The following is an 11,448-nucleotide window of genomic DNA, read 5'->3' as shown; positions in this document are numbered from 1 at the left end:
TTTTTTATATTGCATCTTATGATGTTCCAAATGCTTAAAATCACTTGTAGAATTATAAACCCGTTAATTTTAGTTTTCAGTATTTCATTTTTTATTTATTTGGTCGAATTCATGGAGTCAGATTTTAAAATCCGGCATTTATTGTTTATCAGCCACAACATGAATAATCATTGGTTTAATTGGTCTCAGACAGAATTTTTATATCAGTGCATACCTATGAAATACACTAATGTTCAAAATTTTTTGATCTGTAATTTTTTTATGTTTTTAAATGAAGACTCGTACGCTCACCAAGGCTGCAATTATTTCAAATAAAACTGTATTCAAAGTACAGTAAAACTGTAATTATCACAATTTAAAATGTGTTTTTTTATGTACTATCTGTCCTGCGCATTTTATTTTATTCTTTATCTTACTTTTTCCATACCTATATTTATATATAATTTTCTTGTGTTTGTATTCTTTAATAATTGCACTGTCCATGGAGTGGACCTGACTTACATTTCACTGCTGGTCATATATTCCCTATATAACCATGTATGTGACAAATAAAAATCTTGAATCTTGAATCTTCTTATGATAGCAAAGCTGAATTTTGCTGAATTTTGTACTTTTTTTTATATTTTTAAATTAAGACTCGTACGCTCACCAAGGCTGCATTTATTTTAAATAAAACTGTATTCAAAATACAGTAAAACTGTAATTATCACAATTTAAAATGTATGTTTTTTTTTATGTAATATCTTCTTATGGTAGCAAAGCTGAATTTTCAGTAGCCATCACTCTAGTCTTCAGTGTCACATGACCTTTCAGAAATAATTTTAATATACTGATTTAAAGCACAGCATTTACCTGAAATTGACATTTTAAACATGTCTTTACTGTACCGTTTGATCAATTTAATGCTGCATTGCTAAATAAAACTATTAATTACCTTCCCAAACAAATTAATGAAAAAAAAAACAATCTTACTGACCACAAATTTTTGAACGCTACTGTACAGCCCAAATCCCTCCCATGACCATTTGTGTTTGGATTTCGAGAACAAGGGCTCTGATTTCATGAAAGCAAACATCACTCGCTCCGTCAGAAAGCGCAAATCATAAACTCATTAAAGTCGCTCATAAGCCTGTTTCCTCAACACAACTTCACACATTTTCCTAAATTACAACCTCTAACAAAGGAAACCAGATTAAAAACTTGAAACTGTCGTCATTTGAATAAGAAATTCTCTGCCTCGCTAGCTTTCAGAGAAAGACAGACATGAGCAGATAAACAAACACTCACCCCAGTTAAGGTCTTTATGTTGTGCAGTGCATTCTGGGCCTCCAGGGCAGCTTTCCGTGTGTAGAATGTGACAAAACAGCACCCTGGGAAAACAGACAGAGACGGAGAGAGAGAGAGAAAGAGAGAGGTAAGCATTTTAAGCATGCAATAAGCCAAGTGGATTTGATCTTTTTCTTTTCGTCTCACTGCCTGCTGAGAGAGAAAACAATCTCACTGCTGTCATACAGATCTCTGCCAAACTACACCACAGAGAAGATAAGGGACGAGGGAGAGAGAGAGCGAGAACGAGAATGAGAGGAAAGAGGCTAATATTTGATGCATAATAAACAGCCATTTGGAGTGGGATTTTGGACCAATGAGAGTTCACTGTGGGCGGGGCTACCCAGCTTGATGCCTCATGTTGTTGCAAGCATGACTAAGGTAAAAACTCTGACCATGTGTGAAAAATCTTTTGTAGTTTCTGAAAGAGAAAACACTGCACATTGTGGCAATGGCTGTCAGTCAGAACATATCTGAAAAAAAAGAAAAGAAAAGACCAACAACAACAGACAAGACTTTTAGACCAGTGAGATTTCAGTAAGTAAAAACAAAAATTAAAACTATTTATTTAAAAAAATTATAGTGCAAATAAATAAATAAATAAATGTTTGTATGAATCTTTTTGAATAATTAAATAAAAAACCTAAGAATAATACAATAAAAAAAAAACATAAGAGTCATTTGCTTATGAAACAGACACTGATCACGTAGGGCTGTAGCTATCGATTATTTTAGTAATCTACAGATTATTCCATCGATTAATCGAGTAATCGGATAAGAAGTATTTTTTTTTTTTATTAAAGAGCAGTACTAAATATACAAGAGATAATAAGATAGATCTCTTAAAATAAACAACTAATTTGTTTTCTTTTTAGAAAAATTAAAATTTTTATTGCTGAAATTTCATAGATTAATAACCGTGAAAACTAAACCCATTTAATGTATTTAATTGCCAAATTGCATTCAAAATGCAAATATAAATATATCAATAAAAAAATAACGAATAAACAATAAAAATACAAAAATACAAAAATCTATTTCACATTACTTAAAAAAAGGAAACAGTACAAACTAAAACTTGCTGAAATTGCATACATTAATAACCGTGAAAACTAAACCCATTTAATGTATTTAATTGCCAAATTGCATTCAAAATGCAAATATAAATATATCAATAAAAAAATAACGAATAAACAATAAAAATACAAAAATACAAAAATCTATTTCACATTACTTAAAAAAAGGAAACAGTACAAACTAAAACTAAGGCATAAATCAAAATAATAGTAATAAAAATAATAATAATAATACCTAAACATTGCATTTATGTCGTGCAACTTAACTTTCAAGTTTCAGCCTAACTAAAGCTCAAGCATGACATAAGCCTTTACTGTCTTCTTGGAAGGCTTTGTGGCTTTTGTGAGAGGCAAAAATAAGTGGAGAGGAAGGTAACTTGGAACAAGAACAAAAGTCCATACACAGTTTCTAAACACACTTTTCTGCAACATGAAATGAGAGTTATTTGGAGAATAAACCCTCTTAAATGTCCCTATACGTATTGGTGTGTTCCAATAAGTTTAAATTGATTTTTACATTTTATGGGCATTTTTACCTTGATAAAGCCTTTTTTTTCTAAAAGTGTGCATCATCTTTTGAGTCAAATTCTTACATTTAATCAGTCAATTACAATAAAAGACATTTGGGCTGTTACCAAACAAATGACATCAGTATCAAAATTCATCTTTGCAATGCAGAGGAAACACAGAAGCTGCATGGGATGAATTTCCCACACAGAGGGACATGAATGCATTTAACCTGCAGTTACAAATGCATAAATAATATTTTGTTATTTTAAACATAAAACATTGAATACTGATATACGAAAAGATACTTTAAATGTCAAATTAAAACCGCCAGCACGTGGCAGCAAGTCACTGTTAAGAAGTGAGTCATTGCGATTGAACCGAATCATTTAAGCGGTTGATTCATTCAGGAACGAAACGTCGTCATGTTGCACAGAGACGCAAAAACAGCACTGTGGTTGTGTTTGGAATTTTTTTGTTGGCAAAATAAAGCAAAAACAGGCAATATAGTGTCTAAAACGTAAGTCTCATAATATTACCTTCTTGTGTATTGAACTGTTGAATAAAATCACATTTGTAACCATGCTGATTTTAGAGGTGAAAACTGGCACTCTTCGTGTGATATTGACTAACTTTCTTTCTGTCGTATTTTTAAGCACAATGGCGTATAATCTTTCACAAAATATAGCTAACGTAGGGACATTATAACTAGCCGCCATATTGATTTACGGTCTTAAATATGTCCAGCGCCTTTTTTTTTAAAGGCTGGTCCCTGTTTTTATACAGTCTATGGTCTGGTCCAGCATTAATCGGGTTGTGCGTCAGTAATAGTGGTCCGTGGGGAAACACGGTGTTCCTTGTGTAGTTACAGTAAATGGACTAAACGAAGCCTCGAGGCAAATTATTTGTATTCGAGTTACTCGAGGTATTCGAGGAATCGTTTCAGCCCTATGATCACGTAATGTATTTCTGTGCAGCCGAGGAGCACAACCTAATGCGAAACTTTGTTATCATTTTTTATTATTTTGCATTTCACTGTTTAATGTTTTTTACTAACCAGTGTTTTATTGTTAACTAAAAGTAATACTAAAACTGTTAAAATTTCATTAATTGAAATAAAGCTGAAATGAAATCAAATATAAATATTAGATGAAACTCTTAAACTTTAGAATTGCTGACTTGGAAGTTAATTGAAATTAAGTATTAAAAATTGCTAACACTCAAATAAAAATAAGGCCGAATAGAAATAAAAAAGAACTAATTAAAATTACAAAAGCACATAAATTACTAAAAACGAATTTAAATTAAAACTAAAAATATACAAATAAAAGCATATTTAGAGTATTAAAAAATACTTTAATAGCATATAAATATTGCTAAAAATAACACTGATTTTCAGACTGAAAACTCACTTCAGACTCAAATTAAATATGTAACACTTAATGGACATGTTCCATTAAGCCACAAAATTTCATGATACTTTTTAAGGCCACCAAAACCGATCGACCAAAAGGCTCTGTCCTTCATCAGAAGATTGAAAATGAGTATATGTACAGTATACTGTATATCTGCATGCATCACTGTCCTTGACTGGGCATTGGAGCACAGAAGTACACACACATACACACAAACAGGCAGAGATCACCAGATAGGACTGACAGAAAGAATCAGCTGGGGACCTTTGTATGTATGTGTGTGTGCGGCTAAAGCAAGCTGAGAGTGCTGGCATGTTTTATTTAGAGAGAAAAGAGAAGAGGAACAAGAAAAAAAAAATGAGTGAACTGAATCCCGTTTTACTGCCAAGGAGAATTTTGGCAGGATAAACTAAGGACTCGTCCCTGGCAATGGTGCAGTCCAGTCCATGGCCAAAACAACCCTGTTCCCAGTGTCACACACACACACACACACACACACACAAGACACCAGTAAGTGATCATACACATTTAAACTCCCAACATGCCTGAAACATTCCCATCAGTCAACATTGACATTGGTCCTGGCGGGGGGGCTTAATGGTCCTGGGCCATTAACACAAAGGTTGCAAGTTCAATCCCAATTAAGTGTGACCTAGGAACTGAAGGGTTAATGAGATCCCGGTCCTGATCAATCATCATTGTGCCTGAAGAAAAAATACTGACCCCAGGGGTCTCAAAGGACTGTATCCAGAATTAGTGTACCATATCTGCTAAATAGACATGTAGTCTAATGCTCAGATTGTTCACACAAAAACACCAAGAGCTTTCTCATAATTGTAAGCTTAAATCTGACTGGTTGGTTTTGAAAATGAAAACAGTGGCTGGTTGCTTCCGGTCTCAGTGGGCGGTCCCTGGCCAAAATGAGCTTCAGTGTGGACCACACTTTATGTCATAAATGTACGGTTATACAGCAGTAAACAAAAATGTGTTTTCAAAAGCATGGTACTGATTGTATGAAACAATTGTGAAACATTTGATATAGGGGGAGTGTTCACATGCACTTGTTAAAAGCGCTATATAAATAAAGGTGACTTGACTTGACTTCACATGCGTTCTGTGTACAGAGATTTGAGTTAATACCACATGAGCCTAAACACTCCACAGCTACTCTAACAGTAATACTACATGAGCTCATAATACTCCAGTAGTATTAAGTAACACTCCACTACATCAAGACTTGGAAGGCATCGTACACTTGCGTAAGACCAGTGAAGGTAAAGATAAATAATACGATTGAGAAATCTGATAGTTCTGATGGAAGAGCCATGCTCAAATCTGTTGTAAAAAGCTATATACACGCACCACTGAACTCACAGTACTGAAACAATTTAGAATGTTGCTTTGTTATTATTATTATTATTATTATAAAGGAAACTGTACTGTTTGTACATATTAAATGCAATATATAAAACAGTATTCAAATAAAATAATAATAATAATAATAATAATATATTTGTAAAATAAAAATCATAATTAATAATATATAACACACACACATACACAGATATAAACATCAGCAGAAAATAATAACACCTTATTAATTATTATTATTATTATTAGAATAATGCTTTATCTAACTTTTAATTCATTCAAACAGTAATTTCATTAATATGATGATGATGATGATGATGACGATTATATTATTATTATTATTTTTATTATTTTAATAATGTTTCATTTATAACTTTTAATACATTCAAACAGTGTAGTTTCATTCTGCTGTTTAAATAACTGAAAACATACAATTAATAATGATGTTATACTGTACTATTGAAAGTTTAACAGTAAGTAATAAATGAAATGCAAATAATAATAATAATAATAATATTAATGATAATAATAACAATAACAATAATAATCTATGTTTTTTTTTTTCTTTGTTTATCTCCAGATCATTTCAATATACATACTTTCACACAAAAAAAAATGCATTTGTGTTGTGGTGCTTTCACATTTTAGGCAGGGGGTCACTAACAAGTGAATTATTTTATTTGTTGGTCCATATTGGCATAAAAAAGTTTATTTGGCATTAACAAATTTGAAAACATCTGTGCTAAAGGATTTATTTATTTACTTACTTACTTTTGCTAATTGAAGAGTGGTGTCATTTATCGTATTACTGTTGCTGATTTTCCCATGTTTAATCTGAAGGGGCACTTCACATTCTACCAAAACACACAGATGACAACTTGTGACTTACTGATTCTGCATATCATTCTCCTTTTCCAGTTCCTTCTAGAACATAGAGATGTCAAAAACCCTTAAAATGCTGCCTTCAAAACAACGCTAATACGCTAATATGAACCAGTCAGCCAATAAGATCATGTTCATTCCTGTGTTGTCAGCAAAAGTGAAGGAAACGCAGGCTCTCTCGACTCTGCCAGCAACTCATTCCTTGGCTGTTGACAGCGGTTCGTGTTTAATCATGTTGCGACACTGGAAACTTTTGACAATCCCAAGCAGGGAGGTCAGAAGAGCCATCCTCAAAGTGTTTTCCACATCCGTACGTGGCAGGACTGCTGACGTACGGTCTGAAAGCCCATGCCTCACCTGAGACGGATAAGACAGGATAAAACCACGAGGCATACAACCGCCTCAAGAGCTCCGTGACCGTTCGCACTCGTGCTCAGACTCAGACTCAGAGAGTGCATACTTACAAACCCAGGGCTCATGTTAGGGTATATGCACATCTAACAGTAACAGAAAGATGTTTTTATATTTGATAATATATTAAAAAGTGTACCTGTGCTACATTTCTTTAAAATTAATTCCACTTCTGTTCCATGAGGTTGTTGTATTATTATTACTAATACAATTATTACTATTGTTCTTTACGAATAACAAAAATAGATTTTTGTCCCAGTCACATTTTCTTGGTTAAATAAACATCCCTTACACCATCAGAAGCAGTCATCATTTACTCCCGACATCTGAGCCACTGAAGACGCAGTGGATTATGTTTGTTTCTGAAGGGAAGGCGCCCCTCCGATCTACCTAAATGCGTTTATGTTCGCGAGAATCATTCGTGATCCAGCTTCACCTCTAGAAGAAATTAGTATAAGGTTTTTTTATGAATCATTGCAAATCGCCTTTCCTAATAATGTGCTAGTTAGCAAGTTCCGCAGCTAAAGTTAACAATCTCAGAGAACTGCTTGTCACCCCACGGAAGGAGAGGGGCGGGGTGAGCAGAGCTCATTAGCATTTAAAGGGACATGCACCAAAACGGGTTGTTGTGAACAGAGCTGTTTTTGACAAGGTAAAGAGGGTTTTGTTTTACACTACCATTGAGAAATTTTAACCAACAAATATTATAGACATTTCACAAAGACCCTAAAGAATCATATCAACTTGTGGAAAATGGGCATCTAATGTCCCCTTTAGCAATGTTCAATAATATGTAACAGTAATCTATTTACTAAAGCCAGGTATGAATCTCATCAAGTTAGTGTTTTTAAGCATTTTACATTTATTCCAAAATAATATCTCAAGGCATTTGTGAACTTATGTTCAGCTATTCTTTTTAATAGTTAATTTTTAACAATTTTTGAATTTTTTGGATCATCAGTCATCAAAGCTCGGTAAATATTTATCACAGACAGAGATTTACTTTAAATTTCATCAAACTGACTACTCACTAAAAACTCCCACAGATCATGTTTTCAGGCCATTTCAAGTCTTATTTTGACGTAACAAAGTGCTCATATCTAAGTGTGTGAGTTGTTTACTTACTTATTTAAAGTAGTCTTCCCATTAACGCCATTATATTGTTCATTCAATCTGATTTGCGAAACATGCACAAACACAAGAGGCGGGATTTGTCGCATGAACCAATCAAAGCCGAACATAACCAGTCATATCCAAACATATTGCAATGAAGGCATTGCCTCCTCTCACGTGACTTCCCTCCATTCATTCTCAATTACCCCACCACCAAACTTAAGGCACGCTTTCCTCTGTTAAAACTCAATGGGCTCAGGGGAGGCGAGAGAGATGCCAACTCCTGCTGTAACTTTACCTACTGGTGTTGCTGTTGGACAATGTTTCAATGATTTATACACTTTCTAATGTTATTTTGTAACATTTGCATCCAATATTTTGAGGAGGCACTGCCTCCTTGCCTCCTCGGATGAAATGCCCCTGCTCCGATACTACTTTTTGCCTTTTCAGTTTAAAGTCAACAGTTCCCAGCAATTTTTTTTTCTGAAAAGCAAGTAGTTTTTTACAACTGACTGTCAATTCAGTCCCAAAACTGCCACTTTTCATGATCCAGTCAATTCCTGAAGGACAAAACGAACCGCCCTAAGCATTCTCCATCTCATTTCCCTCGGAAATGTGTCGCATTATGGAAGTATAACTGGTTGCGGATCCCTTTTTCGTGTTGACTGTAAATGAAAACGTCTTGAATGCCAATTATTCCCAGATTCAGTTTTTGATCTGTTATACGAGACAGTCTGTCCAAAGCCCTAAAGTTATGGACTTAATCCCATGAACACACACATATCTGTTAGAATACATTTCAATACATTAGCATAGCACGTCTGCATTTGGCCTTAGAGGACACACACACACACTTGTATCATTCTGCGGCTGTGCTACGTGTCCAGGGACTGAAAAGGACGCACACACAAATGCATCCATTCATCTTGTGAGCGTGTAGGCGTGCGTATGTGTGTGTGTGTGACGGACTTCAAAGGCAGACAGGAATACATCTTTACTAAAGAACCCCAGCTGCTCAGGGCCATTTAGCCCTGGACCGCTCTCGCATCACTCAATCAACAAGGGACAGTCTGTTTCTATGTGTGTGCGCATGTGCGGACCATTCTAAATGGCAGCCCGGCTCTTATAAACAATTCCTGCTCTTCACCTCTGGGTGCATTTATATTCTACGCCTTCATTCTGGCCTCGCACACACATGCATGGGGCAGGCGATCTGTGAGGCCATCTGTTCGGAAGCACCTCCCCGCTGATGCTAAGGCTATGGCGGCCAGGCAGGGACACACGTGGGGCACAGGACGCGACGTCCCATGCTGAATCGGCACAGTGGGCTCGTGATCGTAGATTAAACCGCTGAGACCGCAACTCGGCGCAGTTACGCACCCTTGCTGGGATGTGTGCGTGTGTGACTACTTTTCGGCTGGGTGATGCTGCCCAATCTGTAATAGACTGGTACATTTCCACACTGAAAAAAAAGGTTGGATCTGGGTTGACAGAATATCACACTGGCCCCTTAAACCTACAAGTCTTCAACCAGGAAGCACTAACGTCAGTGACCAAGGGTGCAGAATATTGTCCTCACTGCGTGAAGCTAATAAAACAACAACTCAAGATGCAAATCTAGATTGCTTCCATTATAATCCAGTTGTCTGCACTGCTGTGGTGCAGCTTGATGTGATGGACAGTGCGGCATGCAAAAGCAAAGCTACTCCATCCACTTATAAAATACACGTAAAGCACAGATTTAATATATTGTAAATATTTATATATATTTAATGTTTGAATACATATTTAGTTTAATTATTATAATAAAGATATTATATATGATGTCTGAACTGATGTGTAACAAACTGACAAATGAATAAAAAAGTATTCTTAGATTTTTGTGTGTTTATATATGTTTAAAAATATTTAATACATTCTAACTATTTAAAAATATTTAGAATATTTGAAATTTCAAATATTTAGTTCATAAATGTAAGTGAGGATAGCAAAATAAAGTGAACTGAGATATTATACCCAAAAATTCTTCATACAGTGGATTACCAGTAAAATTTGGGATCAAAAAATATTAAGATACTTTGACCTGACCATGTTTTGTTTAAGTGTTTTTTTCTTTAAGTGCTATTGCGAACGTTTTATACCACAGACTGAACAAAATTAAGCATTGTTTGCTTAGTAATTGGTTGACCTAAATTGGTATTATCTAATTGTGTACTTAAATTTAAGGCGAGACACTGCAGGTGAATAGGGTAAAAAAATAACGAATAGTTATCGCCTTACTTACCCAGCTGATTGATTACATTGATAATTGCAAACATTTTTTGTATTACAAGTTTTCTAAAACGTTAGGTTTAGATATGCAAATGAGTCATTATTTAATGAAATATGCGATAATTTGCATACATTTCTAGTACAAAAATCTAAACACTGGATGATGTCAGTTTCAAAATTGTTGTTTCATTTTTTTGACATATTAGAATCAAAAGTTTTTACAGAGGGAGTTTTGGGTATCTCATTTTTGTCACTCCATAATTCAGAAAATGCTTAGAACGGAAATATAGAACACTATATTTTCACAATTTTTAGGGGATTCAAATGTTGTATATAATCAAGCAAATTATATATGAACAAATCCCTCTGTAAAAACCTTCAGGATATAGACAGGAATAAAAATGTAACATTTGGTGTGTGTAAGTGCTACTCAGGTGGAGATTTATGGCTCAGCGTAGGAGAAAAAACTCATTTTGAGAAAACGGCCTTTAAAAACATGTATTGTAATTGAAATCTATTGACACAAATAGATACAAGTGCTATAAAAGAAACACTTAACAGTGTCTTTTGGATGTTTTCTTTCCACTAGTTTGAAAAAAGACTTTATGAAAAACCAAAAAGCCCAAAATCTCAAACTTCACAGGTGCATGAAAAAACAGTGTTTTAGCTTGCAGTGTCTCCCCTTAACAGCTGAATATTTTTTGGTTGATTGTAATTAGGGATGCACGATATTATCGGACCGATATCGGAATAGGCCGATAATGGCTTTGAATGTACATATCGGCATCAGCCCGATATGAAAAGTTATGCCGATATGTCTTGCCGATAAGAGGAAAAGGTTAAGTCACATGTGCTCAGGGTGTGCTAGCGATTAGATCACGTCAGCAGTGTGACTCATTATTGAAGCAAAGTTTTCCCTGAATGATGATTAGATTAGATTAGATTAGATTAGATTAGGTTTTGGATCGCTGCATTTAAACTGAGAATGCATTTACAGAATGACGCGTTCGGTGTATGATAGAGTAAACAGTAATAGCACGTGCAGCGGCAGCAGCGACAGCAGCGACAGCGACAGC

General features: G+C 34.9%; 1 protein-coding gene across 17 annotated transcripts in view; it reads right to left on the bottom strand.

The window, feature by feature from the left end:
* celf2 (cugbp, Elav-like family member 2) overlaps window positions 1-11,448 on the bottom strand; it is a 177,863-nt gene that overhangs the window by 47,860 nt on the left and 118,555 nt on the right. For all 17 annotated transcript variants that reach the window (XM_016458478.1, XM_016458485.1, XM_016458476.1 and 14 more), the window contains one exon: window positions 1,288-1,370. In XM_016458478.1, the coding sequence (XP_016313964.1) occupies window positions 1,288-1,370 (83 nt within the window). The remainder of the gene's footprint in view (window positions 1-1,287; window positions 1,371-11,448) is intronic.

The sequence above is a fragment of the Sinocyclocheilus anshuiensis genome, unplaced genomic scaffold (assembly GCF_001515605.1).
Source record: "Sinocyclocheilus anshuiensis isolate Anshui unplaced genomic scaffold, SAMN03320099.WGS_v1.1 scaffold719, whole genome shotgun sequence".
NCBI lineage: Eukaryota > Metazoa > Chordata > Actinopteri > Cypriniformes > Cyprinidae > Sinocyclocheilus > Sinocyclocheilus anshuiensis.
This window is presented reverse-complemented; position numbering and strand designations above follow the sequence as displayed.